Source organism: Dendrobates tinctorius, unplaced genomic scaffold (assembly GCF_039654945.1).
Source record: "Dendrobates tinctorius isolate UK_male_01 unplaced genomic scaffold, ASM3965494v1 ptg000026l, whole genome shotgun sequence".
Classification (NCBI taxonomy): Eukaryota; Metazoa; Chordata; class Amphibia; order Anura; family Dendrobatidae; genus Dendrobates; species Dendrobates tinctorius.
Window position 1 is genome coordinate 15430576 of NW_027361694.1, and position 14963 is coordinate 15445538.

The window sequence follows — 14963 nt, forward strand, 5'->3', positions numbered from 1 at the left end:
TAGGTGCACACACCAACGTTTTATCTCCCATTTACTGTAAAATTCTTTTTTTTACATTATACAGACAGACATAACAGGTGAAAGTGTCAGCGAGGGGCATACAGGACATTTATTAGGGATTTGGTATTTAACATTTAAAACTTATAATATATATATATATATATATATATATATATATATATATATATATATATATATATATATGTGTGTGTATGTATTTCTAAATAGAAATTTACTCGGCGGAAAATGCAGCATGAGTCAAGTTCTTGCTGCGTTTTTACCTGCCATATTGAAAAGTATTGTTTCTTTAACAGTTGGGCTATGTTCACACATTGCATTTTTGTTGCGGGTTTTTGTTCTGCATCAAAAATCAGAGGCAGAAAAAACTCTGAGAGCAGTATTCACATTGTTTTTCACTTTTTCAGTATGTTTTAGGCAGAGTTTTTACTTAATCATTTGAATGGGTGAAAAGCGCTTCACAAAAACTGAAAGAATTGACGTGTCTTGGCAAAAATGTAGCTGCTTTCCAAATGTGCACCAGATTATGCTTGTACTCTAAAACGCTGCATATCTTACTCACTAAATCCACTCCATAAATAAAAAGGTCACAAAAACGCTGCAGAAACCACCACAATTCCCTATAGCCCTTAACTAAAATCCTATAACTCCATTCATTCTGGATTAGTACCATGCCCAGGGCCGGCTCCAGGTTTTCGTGGGCCCCAGGCGTAAGAGTCTCAGTAGGCCCATTTAACACATAACCACATTTCATCGTGCACAGATACAGCAGAGAAATATAGGTAGTACAATGCCAAAGATTTCAGTTACTTCTTACATTACATGAGTGATATCAATAGCTCAGAAACCGGACAGTGTAGTCCTCCATACAGTATTCTGGGCACCACATAGTGCTCCATACAGAATATTTCTCCATACATAATGAGCCACATACAGCTCTGACAGAAATTAAGAAACCACTGCAAAATTTTCAGTTTCTTTATAGATATATTTTTTGAGTAAAATGTACATTGTTGTTTTATTCTATAAACTACTGACATGTCTCCGAAAATTTAAAGCTAAAAATTTTGTATTTATTTGCAGCAAATGAGAAATTGACAAAATAATAGAAAAGAAACAGTGCTTTCAGACCTCAAAAAATGCAAAGAAAGCAAGTTCTTATTCATGTAGAAACAACAATACTCATGTTTTAGCTCAGGAAGAGTTCAGAAATCAATATTTGTTGGAATAACCAGCTTTCATGTGACTTGGCATGCTTTCCACCAGTCTTTCACGCTGCGTTTGGGTGACCTTATGCAATTCCTGGCACAAAAATTTAAGCAGTTCTTTGATGGCTTGTGACTATCCATCTTCTTCTTGACTACATTCCAGAGGGTTTCAATGGGGTTCAGGTCTGGAGATTGGGCTGGCCATGACAGGGTCTTGATGTGGTGCTCTTTCATCCACACATTGACCTAGCTGTGTGGCATGGTGCATTGTCCTGCTGGATAAACCAGTCCTCAGAGTTGGGGAACATTGCCTGAGCAGAAGGAAGCAAGTGTTTTTCAAGGATAACCTTGTATACGTCTTGATTCATACGTCCTTCGCAAAGATTAACCTGCCCAATTCCAGGCTTGCCGAAGCATCCCCAGATCATCACTGATCCTCCACAAAATTTCACAGTGGGTGCAAGACACTGTGGCTAGTACGCCTCTCCAGGTTTCTGTCTAACCATTAGACGACCAGGTGTTGGGCAAAGCTGAAAATTACTCATCCGAGAAGATTACCTTACTCTAGTCCTCTATGGTCCAGTCCTTATGGTCTTTGGCAAACTTCAGCCTGGCTGTCCTTTGCTTCTCAATGGTGAAAGGCTTTTTTCTACCTTTACATGACTTGAGCCCTGCCTGTTATGAACTGTTCTTGCCGTGCACTTCACCCCAGCTGCCATTTGCTATTCCTTTTGTAGGTCACTTGATGTCATCCTGCGGTTGATGAGTGACATTCAAATAAGATGACAGACAGCCGGTCAGTGGAGATTCGCTTTTGCCCTCTGCTGGTCTGTAGCTTTGTTGTCCCCAATGTCTGCTGCTTGGCCTGGTTGTAATGGACTGTCATCTTAGAAATTTTAAGGATGGAGGGAATATGACACTCACTGTGTCCCTCTGCTAGTAAAGCCAAAATTGAGCCCTTTTTCTCACTCAAAACTTTACTTTTTAACTCCTTTGACATGGTTAAGTTATTTTTTCATTCAAATTAATTTTGGGCTATTACTAGCACTTTGTTTGGCCATCCAGCTTGTCTTATTGCAAGAGGATTGTGAACACCACAGCAGTGTATTTTTATTCTTTCCCTCGTTAAATAAGATTTGGTTCAGGCGATCACCTAATCAGAAGCAGATTAAGTAGAATAAGGTGTACTCTGGTTGGAATTCAACTGACACTGAAATAGAATGGCTGTCAGACATGCAGAGAAGATGATTTTTTAGAAAACTGTGGAGTGGTCTCTTAATTTTTGCCAGAGCTGTATATTGCTTCATACAGAATAATGGACCCCATATAGTGCTCCATACAGTATAATCAACCCCATATAATGCTCCATACAGAATAATGGACCCCTTATATTGCTTTATACAGAATGATAGACCCATATGTTGCTCCATACAATATAATGGGCAGCACGGTGGCTCGGTGGATAGCACTGCAGCCTTGCAGCGCTGGAGTCCTGGGTTCGAATCCCACCAAGGACAACATCTGCAAGGAGTTTGTATGTTCTCCCCGTGTTTGCGTGGGTTTCCTCCGGGTACTCCGGTTTCCTCCGGGTACTCCGTTTTTCTCCCACATTCCAAAGATAGGGAATTTAGATTGTGAGCCCCATCGGGGACAGTGATGATGATGTGTGCAAACTGTAAAGCGCTGCGGAATATGTTAGCGCTATATAAAAATAAAGATTATTATTATTATTAATGAGCACCTTATAATGCTCCATACAGAATAATGGACCCCATGTGTTGCTTCATACATAATGAGCACCATTTAAGGCCACATACTGTACAATATGTGCCCAATATAATGCTCCTTACAGTTAATGATGAACCCCTTGTAATTGCGCAATATATTGCTTCAAAAATAATTAAAAAAATGAAATACTCACCTCAGGGGTCTGTGCACATGTCAGTGTGTTTGCACAGGCCTTGTGTCCATGGGCAAAACACACTGACATGTCCACAGCAGCACGAACCACAAAATGTTGTGCACACTGATGACATCTGTGTGTTATCAGCATGACACGTACCGGCGGGCGTCTGGGAAGCAACGTTACTGTTAACGTTACTGTCATCGTTCTAGCAGAGTAGAATGTTGAGAGTTGCATTCGACTGATAACTGAGAGCAGGCGGCTGCTGATAAGACTACTACTAAGGTTAAACCTCTGTAGTATTGTCATTAAGGACTGCCCATTACTCAAAATTCCTAATATCCTTGATGTGAGAAAATTTCTCACGGTGATCTGTGGTGAACTCACTGACTTTTTCTCACAGTGCTGAGGTCACCGCATTACAGCCCAGCTGGAACACAGCCTCAGTGACTTGCAGTAACCTTGATGACATCACCGCTGGTCACTGATGCTGCGCTCGCATTCTCCAAGTCGTTCTCAGCCTGGACAATTACAGCACGAGCAAGGGAGAATGATTAGAGTGGTATTCGGGACCCAGCACCGGGGAACACGCTAACTCTACCGCTGATTCACAGAAGCTGGTACATGTGATACTCATGCAGCACACGGTTGCATATGATTGGTATGTCACTAGTATTACACATGGACACTGATATCTCCGGTACTGGTTTTCCCGGTATCGGAAATATCAGGATGTGTGAAAAATCCCTTATGTTGATGTATAGCAAATGTACCTGATTTCCACCCTATGTCACCAACTCTTCTTCTGTTCTACTTATGAGGAGCAGAGGTATGAGGCAGTAGGTTTGCAATCCATGTCTGTGTCAGTTAGAAATGTAGTATCGTTCTTCATGGATACCTAAGCTACTGCAATGCCCTATATGAGGTAAGCGACATAACTAATCTGAAGAACTTTACTAAATTTCTAATTGGAGGTATTTGTTATTATTATTCCTACTACATATTGAGATAGGATCTTGAAGATCGGAATACCCATTTAAATGTAGAAGCTGGAATGCTGGCGACTCCTTAGATATATGCTAGTTTACTTGTTGCCTGTCCTTTCTAGTGAAGTGCCAAAAAAAAACTCAAAAAGAAAAAAAAAAATTAAACCATACTTACAGTAGCCATAGATTTAATTTGCAACTAAATGGTGTTTCAGGCCTCGTTCAGACGTCCGTGTTGCTCGTATTCGTTCAATCCGTTATTTTGTCAAATACAACCTGCACCAATTATAATCTGTGGTGCTATTCACAAGCCTGTGCAGACTCATGAAGTCCATTTTTTTTCTGGTTTCATGGATTCAAATGGCCAATAAAAGTCTATGGGGCCTTGAAAAAACACATACATCACACAGATGACATAAGTGGGTTGTCCGTTTTTAACATTTCAAAGGATAGGAGAAGCTTTGCCATTTATTTCTTGACAAAATCTGATGGCACGTGGGCCCCTTCATTGTTGACACTAGTACAGTTTTTTAACATATTTGTTTAAACACGGACATGTGAATGAGGCCTTAAATATTTGTGATAATCTTACTGGAAGTACAGGTGCATGGAGAAAAGGTAGTCTTATTCTCCCTGCAGTTGTTCATTGCCAGTCATCTGGGCAGTGGCGGGGGCAGTGATCAGTCAGCTCTCTCTATGCAGTGAGTGCAGTGTAATAACTCCCCTGCATCTTGACTGATATCCTGCTTTGGACATGCGTCTGTAGAGCAGGATGTCAGTCAAGGTGCAAATGGGGTTCATTATATCACTCTCTCTGTATAGGAAAAATAAAATCTCAAAAACCCCTGTAACCTCTACGCCATTTTCTTGTTTTGGTGAGGCTCTTTCTTTATAGATATGAAAATGGGTGGTATTTTCCATTAACATCTGCTCCCTGTATGTAAAGTCCCTTGTGCAAAGCGGAAAATGGTTAAAAGAATCCAAGAGGAAGTTTGTTTTTAATTTTCTTCACCTCTTCACTTTTCGAGTGTGATCCTGCCATGACCTCTTGATAATATGCAGACGACTATATTAAAATAAAACTTAATTGGTACGAATGTGTGCGTGTGTGTATATATGTGTAGATTTATATATACAGTGCTCCGCATGGATGAGTACACCCCAACTTTTAGTTTTCTTTCAGAATCAACATTTTCTATGGGCTACCATACTAAAAAATTCTCCCACGTATGTGGGCCACTGAGTGCAAATAAGATTTTTTTTTTCACACCCAAAAATGAATTTTCCTAGCAAATTTATTCAAGACCATGTTGCAAAAATTAGTACACCCTAATGAAAGTCTTAAGATCAAAGATAAAATTTAAACTAATGAATTTCACTTACCTCTGGTTGAATTTTTTTTCTTTTTTTTGTTGAACAGATCTCCAGCAGACAGTTGATTATAAAAGAGAGTTACTTAACAAATAAAACATTTTCCCATTTAATTCTGTCAGCAATGGCACCACATGGAAGAGAAATGTCATAAGACCTGAGAAATAAAATGTTTTCATTATACAGTACAACAGAGTTGAAGGCTATAAGAAGATCAGCATAGCTTCACTTATCAGTCAGAATACTGTAGCAAAACTGGTAAAAAAAAATTGTAAGGCCGGTTTCACACTTGCGTTAAAGGCCGCAGCGTCGGCCTGCGCACAGCCACCGCTAAGCCCCGCCCCCTGCCGCGCCTCCGCCGGTAGCTCCGCCTCCGGACGCATGACGCTGCATGCGTACCCTATCTTTGTCACTGAGGATGCAGGCCGTGCACAGTATGCGTTTGGCGGCGCCTGCGTCCTTTTGACGGTGCGCCGAGCGCAACCAAATTGCAACAGGTTGCGTTTAGTGCTGGTCGGCGCACCGTCAAAAGGACGCAGGCGCCGCCAAAACGCATACTGCGCACGGCCTGCGTCCTCAGTGATAAAGATAGGGGACGCATGTCGCATGCAGCATCATGCGTCCGGAGGCGGAGCTACCTGCGGAGGCGCGGGCGGGGCTTAGTGGCGCCGTGTGCAGGCTGACGCTGCGGCCTTTAATGCAAATGTGAAACCGGCCTAACAAAGATGGAACTGCAACCATCTCACAGACGTTCATGCCGACCACAAAAGTTAAGGCTACATTCCCTCAATGAGCTTTTGGTGTGTTTTTGATGTTGCAGAATTTCTGTACCTATTATTTAAATGAGGTTACTTGTGTTTTTTCATTTGTGTTTTTGACTCTACATTTATTAAAATCTGTTTGTAAAAAAAAAAGCTGCTATGTTTTTGATACTTCCTGTGTTTTTTTTTTTTTTGCTATTTATTGACATGCTTGGGTACGGTTTACATGCGTTTTTATGTCTTTCCGCTTCAAAAACACACTAAAAACGCATGTGCATCTTTACCATTTAATTTCAGCACAATAATGCAAGTCTTGGGGAAATTCCTCACCGAAAACACCCAAGAGAAATTGACATGCTGAGGTTTTGAAAAACGCACCAAAGGTGAATTTCCACAGAACTATAATGAAGTTCAGTGGGCACGAGATTTCAATAACTCTCATCCACTTTGCTAGAACTATAAGGCCTGTTTCACACTTCCGTTTTTTCAAATCCGTCAAAATCCGTTGTTTTCCGTAAAAAAACGGATCCGCCATTTTTTGCAGGATCCGTTTTTTTTGTCCCATAGACTTCCATTACGGTTACCGCGGATCCGTCAAAAAAACGGATCCGTTTTTAAAAAAAAACGGATCCGTTTGCATCAGTTTCCGTCAAAAAAACGGAAACGGATCCGTTTGGCGGACACAAAAACGGAAGTGTGAAACAGGCCTTAGACTGAATTTTTCAAGAAGCAAAAACATGTAGTATCAAAAATGCACAAAAAACTGGGAAAGTGGCCTCACTCCTAAGCAGTAGTGTCTTCTAATGAGAAGTATTGGAAGAAAATCAACATGAAATTTCATTGCAGTTAGGAGCCGAATCAGGGTGTGTATTTCCCATGACAAAATATGGCATACGTTGCAGAGGAATGGCATGCATGGGTTTCGTCAGTGAATGTAGCATCTCCTAAATCCCATGCGCAAAAAAACTGCCTACATGCTTAAAAATATGAAGAGTACTGGGACTCTAATACTCTGCAGTGATGAGACGAAGATAAATGTTTTTGTAACTGGTTGCATCTATACTGAATGCCATCGCAAATGTGACGACTACAAAGAAAAATACATGGTGCCTACAGTGAAACATGGTGATGACAGTGGCCTTATGTTGGGGCCGCATGAGTGCTGCTGATTTTGCGGAGCTACATTTCATTGATGTCGTGAATCATAGTTGTACTGCCCTATATTGAAAGAGAAGATGCTGTCATTCCTCTGTGTTCTCGGTAGACCTACTTCTCCAACATGACAATGATGCAATGCACATATCTAAAGCCACTGATGCACTTCTTAAGACCAACAGGGGTGAAAGTGACAGGTGTGAAGAGGCAAAGTTGATCATCACTCTCCACTGTTATAAATAAGTTTCATAGAACATTTTTTTTTAAGTTTTGGAAATTGTTCTTGTGTTCAGTGAGATATTAATTAAAATTCTATTTTTCAAAGGGGTCTACTGATTTATGCTGTATAGTGTTTTGTGTATATTATATAGAATCTGGTCATGTGACTAGTGCTTTCCATTTTCATGGCCAGGTTCTTCCTAGTCTGCCTCCCTGCCTCACTATGCATTTTCAAAGTGGCATATTTAATTTCTATGCTATGCGGTGTATATGTGCAAGTTAGGCTAGCAATATATTGTCCTAATTGGGGAATAATTAGTGAGAGCATCGGAGGCGGAATACAAACTGCCGCTGCTCTGCATTTTTTAAAAATTGTGCTGAAAAAGTGGTGTAAAATACACTGTTTTCAATGTTTTTGAAAATTGCAACAAAAACGTTGTGGTTTTACCACAATTCTAGCAAAAAACGCACAGCGGCCTCAAACATGTGATGACCGCAGTTAAAAAGTACATGTGACCGCTAAAAGTGCCCATAGGGGAAGTTTTGCCAGAGGTTACATAAATGGAAATCATAATCTGCTATTACAATGCAGTTTTCCATTGAAGCAGTTGTCAGAACATTTCCAGGAATTACAATATAAATAAGCGGCTGCCAGGTTTTTCTCCTCATGGTTAGAGGTTGTATGAGATTAGAAAAATGGGATTTTCGTGTACCAGCTAATAGCATGGCTGTATTAGGGTTTTAACGTTAGATCAGTAGAAGTCCGCTCTCCCACAATTGTTTCGGTCACTCCCATAGATCTGTATGTAGTGACTGCATACGTGCCTGACATATAAACACCTCCTCATCTGTGTGTGTAAAGGAGGGGGGTATTTGACTGGGTAATGATCAATGTTATCCCCTGGAACACACCTTTACGTAATTGATTTTTACTGCATGTTTTGTCAACAACTTTTTCCTTTGCCAACAATGAGTTAGGGGCCCCAAACACAATATAGAGCTGTTGGTCAAACACTAGTTTGGCGGCTGCCATCTCAATACACAAGAGTGCTCACTCTGCCAAGCACTCATGAGTTCTCCTTTAGCGGTTGCTTATCTTGCCAAAATCTGACATTACAGACCCTTATTTCCTCAAAAATCATCTGTTGGGGGAGAGTTGGAAGGCGCCTTACACAGCAGACTATCAGCCAAGCCCACCAATATCGGTAGGTTTGGCAAATATATATGCTCGCCCTTAGATTTTGTATTGCAATGGATGTTCAAAGCCTTTCCACAGGATAGGTGATTAACGTCTGATTGTTGGGACTCTCATGAGTTACTAGTAACTACTAATATGCACCATGATGGGTAATGTGGCACAGGCCCGACATCTTTTTTACTAGTGTATTCATATATTTTACTATTTTGAGACACTAGTGTACATCACCAAAGCTTTGGATGAAGCTTGAACTCTATACTTCAGTAAAAGGGGCAGAGTAGCTTGCCATAGACCAATTCCACCTGAATCCGAGGAGTCTGGTGCTTGATTTCGTCCCCTCCTGACGCTAGGTCTTGCTGTTAGCCCGCTGGACCTCCACCTCTTCTGTGAAGTACTAAATGTAAACACACAGCATGTGATAGATGATGTTGGTTCCGCTTTCTTGCTCTGGGACTACTCATTTTGTTGTATTTTCGATATTCTGGCCAAGAGAAATATGCCATTGGCCCACAGCTCTGCCGCCCATTCAGTGTTTCATTTTGTGAATTCAGCACATATCGTCCGGAGTTTTTTTTTAATATAGCCACCATTTAGGGAAGGCGATTATAGGAGCTTTGACTTGGTTGCTGATTGATGAAGGATTGATTGGAGATAATGGAGGAATGTAAAAATCCCACTAGCTCACACGCAAGACTTGTAGAGATAGTCTATACCGGAGTAGTAATAAGGCTGCTGCATGTGACACGGATTGTTCTGCCTGGGTGGTTTCCAAGGGAGAGTATGGTGCCTCGAATGACTCCATGGTGTGCTTCCTGGTGAGTAAAGTGTACAGTTAAGAAATGCTTTTCCAAGTCTTCCTTTTCCCATGAGATGAAGGAAGTAGAGGGATTTCTTAATTCCGATGAGTGTGTGTGCTGGAAGCGCTGCTTGTTCTCAGCGCATCCATGCACAGTATAGAACCGTTATCCCGAAAGCCAAAAGACTATTCGGTAGGCTCTGCTCCCTAAATCTCAGGTCTCAAACAATCTTTGATAAGAGCATAACTGAGCCTTTAGAGACATGAACCAGTATCTCTTTTGACCTTGCAATTATTCCTTTTTCTGTTTTGCTGACATCAGGTACCGGCATGGATTTACATAGTTTCTCCAGGCGCTGATAAATGACTCCGCTCTACTTTTTAGTTCTGCACAACTTGATGCCACTGACTACACAATAGAAAGATGTTCTCCATATACCGTGATATTGAAGGGTAAAGGTCACATTGCAGGATAAACTGATGGAAGAATGGCTATTGCCTGCCCAGTGTTCATGTCCTTGAGCTCTGGCCATCCTCACAAGCACTCTCATTACACCAGTCACTTGTAGTTTTCAAAATATTTGGACACAGGGAAGTTTTTTTTTTTTTCCATGACGCAGAAATGCTAATCTGGATTGTATAAACTGCTTGACTTGGGTCGATCACTTGGGGAATTTAGCTGGCTTTTTCAGATTTGAATGTTGAGAGAACTTGGATCATTTTGACAACACTTGGAAGTTAATTTTATTGGTCATTATGGCTTGATGGGTTCCAATTTTTCTGTATAGCTCAGCTGTTTGTCCACCTCATGCATCTTATTCAGCGACTTTGAGTTGGCTGTGATGATGATTTCCATAAGATCAGTGTCCAGTGTGTTAAAGGGAATTTGTCGGCATAGAATGATTGTTCAAACCAAGTATAGGCGCTCGATGGCAGGGCCAACCATTTATATACAACTTCCCATCTGCTTGTTTTCCCTCTATCCCCCTCTTCTATGATTGACAGCTCAGGGTTCATAGAGCCTTAGAAGGGAGGATAGAAAACGATCAGGTGGGAAGGTGTGTTTAACAATGATTGGCCCTGCCGTGAAGCACCTGTACTTGTTTTTAAATACATTATGTTCTATCAGGCTAAAGTAAAATGTATGCATTTTTTTTTAATGAGGGTTCCCTAATGTGTCAAATTAGTGTTTTTTTGTGTTTTTATGCTCAAACAGCCAAAAAAAAATTTATAACAGTTTTTTTCCGCAGTTGTGTTGTACTGCTTTTTGGTAAGCAAATAGGACAACACTTAATAATAATAATAATAATAATAATAATAATAATAATAATAATAAATTTTATTTCTATAGCGCCGACATATTCCGCAGCACTTTACATTTCAGAGGGGATTTGTACAGACAATAGACATTACAGCATAACAATAATCACATACAGTAGATTATAACAAATACCAAGAGGAATGAGGGCCCTGCTCGCAAGCTTACAGTCTATGAGGAAAGAGGTAGACACGAAAGGTGGGTGGTAACAGTTGCCCTGATTGTATGGACCAGCCATAATGTTAAGTGTGTGACAGTACAGACAGAGGGCTAATGGATGCATAAAGCATGTGGGAACATGATGCGGGAAATCTGGTTGCGGGAAAACTTTTGGCTGTGCCACACAGGGATAGATTAGGTTAATGTGTTGAGGCGATAGGCCAGTCTGAATAAATGCGTTTTCAGGGCACGCTTAAAATTGTGGGGATTGGTGACTAATCGTATTGACCTGGGAAGTGCATTCCAAAGAATTGGCGCGGCACGTGTAAAGTCTTGGAGACGGGAGTGGGAAGTTCTGACTATTGAGGATACTAACCTCAGGTCATCAGCAGAACGGAGGGCGCGGGTAGGGTGGTATACTGAAACAAGGGAGGAGATGTAGGGTGGTGCTGAGCTATGGAGGGCTTTGTGGGTGAGGGTAATAAGTTTATACTGAATTCTGGAGTGGATGGGTAGCCAGTGTAATGACTGGCACAAGGTAGAGGCATCGGTGTAACGATTGGTGAGGAATATGATCCTGGCTGCAGCATTCAAGACAGATTGGAGAGGGGAGAGTTTGGTAAGAGGGAGACCGATTAGAAGAGAGTTACAATAGTCGAGACGAGAATGAATAAGAGAAACAGTAAGAGTTTTTGCAGAGTCCAAAGTAAGAAAAGGTCGAATTCTAGAAATGTTTTTGAGGTGCAGATGACAAGAGCGAGCCAGTGATCGAATGTGGGGGGCAAAGGAAAGCTCAGAATCAAGTATGACCCCAAGACAGCGGGCCTGTTGCTGGGGAGTAATAGTGGAGCCACCCACAGAAATAGCAATGTCGGGTATAGGTACATTAGTAGAGGGAGGAAACACCAGGAGTTCAGTTTTTGACAGGTTCAGTTTCAGATATAGTGAGGACATGATGTTAGACACAGCGTTTAGACAATCACCGGTATTCTCTAGAAAGGCTGGCGTGATGTCAGGAGAAGAAGCGTATAATTGGGTGTCATCAGCATAGAGATGGTACTGGAACCCAAATCTACTGATTGTTTGACCAATAGGGGCAGTGTACAAGGAGAAGAGGAGGGGGCCTAGAACCGATCCTTGGGGGACCCCAACAGTAAGGGGAAGGTGAGAGGAGGAGGAACCAGCAAAAGATACAGTAAAGGAGCAGTCAGAGGGATAGGAGGAGAACCAGGAGAGAACGGTGTCCTTGAGGCCAATGGAACGGAGCATAGTGAGGAGGAGCTGATGATCCACAGTGTCGAATGCTGCAGAGAGATCTAAGAGAATTAGCATGGAGTAATGACCATTTGATTTAGCTGTTAGCAGATCATTAGAGACTTTAGTGAGGGCAGTTTCAGTGGAGTGTAAAGAGCGGAAACCGGATTGGAGAGGGTCGAGAACAGAGTTTTCTGAGAGATAGCGGATAAGACGGGAGTGGACCAGGCGTTCCAGGAGTTTAGAGATGAAGGGAAGATTAGAGACAGGTCTATAGTTAGCGGCACAGTTTTGGTCGAGGGATGGTTTTTTAAGTAGTGGATGTATGATGGCATGCTTAAATGAGGAGGGAAAAATACCAGAAGAGAGAGAGAGGTTAAATATTTTAGTTAGGTGAGGGGTGACAGCAGGGGAAAGGGACTGGAGGAGATGTGACGGAAATGGGTCACTGGTGCAAGTAGTTGGGCGAGAAGATGCAAGGAGCCTGCTTACTACTTCTTCTGTGACTGGTTCAAAATCAGAGAGTAAGCTAGATGCAGTGGGGGAGGGAGGACAGTGCGTGGTATGAGGTGATTGGGAGATAATTTCCTGTCGAATCTGGTCAATTTTTTCTTTGAAGTAATTGGCCAGATTGTCAGCTCTGAGCTCTGTGGTTGGGGCCTGTACTCTTGGATTGAGTAGAGAATGAAAAGTGTCAAAGAGACGTTTTGGGTTAACACTTACACTTGCATTTGTTGTTCTACCTGTGGCAATGTTAATTGCATAGTGTGCTGGCGTGTTGGGCATTATTCACACATTGTTAGCACTTACACGCCAAAATCAGCAGTGGAACCTACAGAGAGAAAAACTATCATGGAAACCGTCATGTTTGTTCTGTGTTTTGGAGCCACTCCTGGTTTGGCGTACATATACTCATGAATTACTATCCCAATGTGCTGACGTGTGAATAAGCCATTACGGTGAGCATAGATGCTTTGCACTACAATGATATTGGGAATGACAACACTTCAGAAGATTGTCGTTTCTTTATGATGTAAAATGGACCATTCCGATTAGATTGCGAATTTAAGATCAGTTGTCAGCATGTGTGGTGTCGGCCTGACAGTCCCTCTAATGATCACATTGTGTATATTGGATTCCAGATCAGGGCTTAGCCATTCTCTCCATGGAACTAAACATGTAGGAACAGCTGAGGTTGGGTAACGGTTAGCTGAATGCTTATGTAGCTGATGGCTGTCTAGTAGTTATGGCTGACTAGGCCTTGCTTATAGATAATTGTTTCTAACTAAGTACACCATAGTCATTGTACCGAATGTAAAAAACTGTCATCCTTGTTTTTACAAGTCAACGAGAAATACTGCTGCGAAACCACAAAAATGTATACTTTTGAAATGCAATGAATGAGATTTTTTTTTAGAAATTAATGCCTGGTGGGTTTATTGATTTTATGAAGGAGCTTTAACATTCTCCTAACCCATGTATTAGTATTTATACAGTAGTAAAGGAGCATAACCTTATTTTGGTCAGATTGTTGCATATTTATTATTAGGTTTATTTTTAGTAAATACTGGCATTGTTCATAAAATAGCAATTTTAGAGCATTTTTCTAGGATAGCCCTCTATTTTTTTTTTTGGAAATGTATGAATAATTTGACAACTTCATATTATCATTCTGTTGGCGTCAATGGGGCGTGTCTCTACATGTTATCGCACCGTCCTAATAGGACTGCTAAAAATGTCAGACTCTTTAGAGACATTCTATTTAGATAATAGAATGTTAGCACCCTGCTGTTAAGTTATTCATTGATTTCCAGGGGGATTAACAAAGGCAAGATGGTACAGTACAGACGGAAAGATGTTTCAGATTTGGTGAGGGCCAAGTATATCAGGAACTTACCTGTCAGGACGTTGGGGTCTTTGTGAAGGGTTGCTCCATGTAGCCTTTGTGCACATTTGTACGGATAGCAAACTGCAAATCTTAATAATGGGCTGCTTACCTGTTGCTGGCCGCTACAGTAACTTTTGATCTGTATATTTTTTCAGGCAAAGCCAAAGCTTATTGAACCCATTGACTATGAGAATGTCATTGTGCAAAAGAAGACTCAAATACTGAATGATGCACTTCGGGAAATGCTCCTTTTTCCATATGATGATTTTCAGGTAATGATCAGTGCATTTATAAAATAACTTGATATAATGTAAGTATCTTTGCAGATTGTATAAATATGGATTAATGCAAAAAATGTCTGCAGAATGAAAAGGACAAGGTTATTGTTAGTGTGAGTTCTTCCTCTGCTTCCCATGTTATAGTAGATAACGCACTTATTGGAGACGAGAGTCTATGACTGACATATATTTCCTCTAAAATGACTGCTCACAAACTCCTCTTCAGAAGTGGAGAGTGTTAGCAGCACACCTAAACTCCTGCTGGAAAGGTGGGCAGCTGTTCATGTTTAAAACATCCCTCCTGAAAAGTGACCATATATTTATCACATATATTCACCCTACCTGTTGTCCTTCACTTCCCGCCTGTTGCCTCCTCCGCTGGAGCCGGTTTTCCATCATTTAATCATTTATTGGGCATCTTATATTGCCATGAAGTGGTGCTTTAAAACGT

The 14963-nt window shown here is 41.2% G+C and overlaps 1 protein-coding gene across 11 annotated transcripts in view; it reads left to right on the forward strand.

The window, feature by feature from the left end:
* DOCK9 (dedicator of cytokinesis 9) overlaps window positions 1-14963 on the forward strand; it is a 345565-nt gene that overhangs the window by 107370 nt on the left and 223232 nt on the right. For all 11 annotated transcript variants that reach the window (XM_073569540.1, XM_073569534.1, XM_073569535.1 and 8 more), the window contains exon 2: window positions 14390-14506. In XM_073569540.1, coding sequence (XP_073425641.1) covers window positions 14390-14506 — 117 coding nt within the window. The remainder of the gene's footprint in view (window positions 1-14389; window positions 14507-14963) is intronic.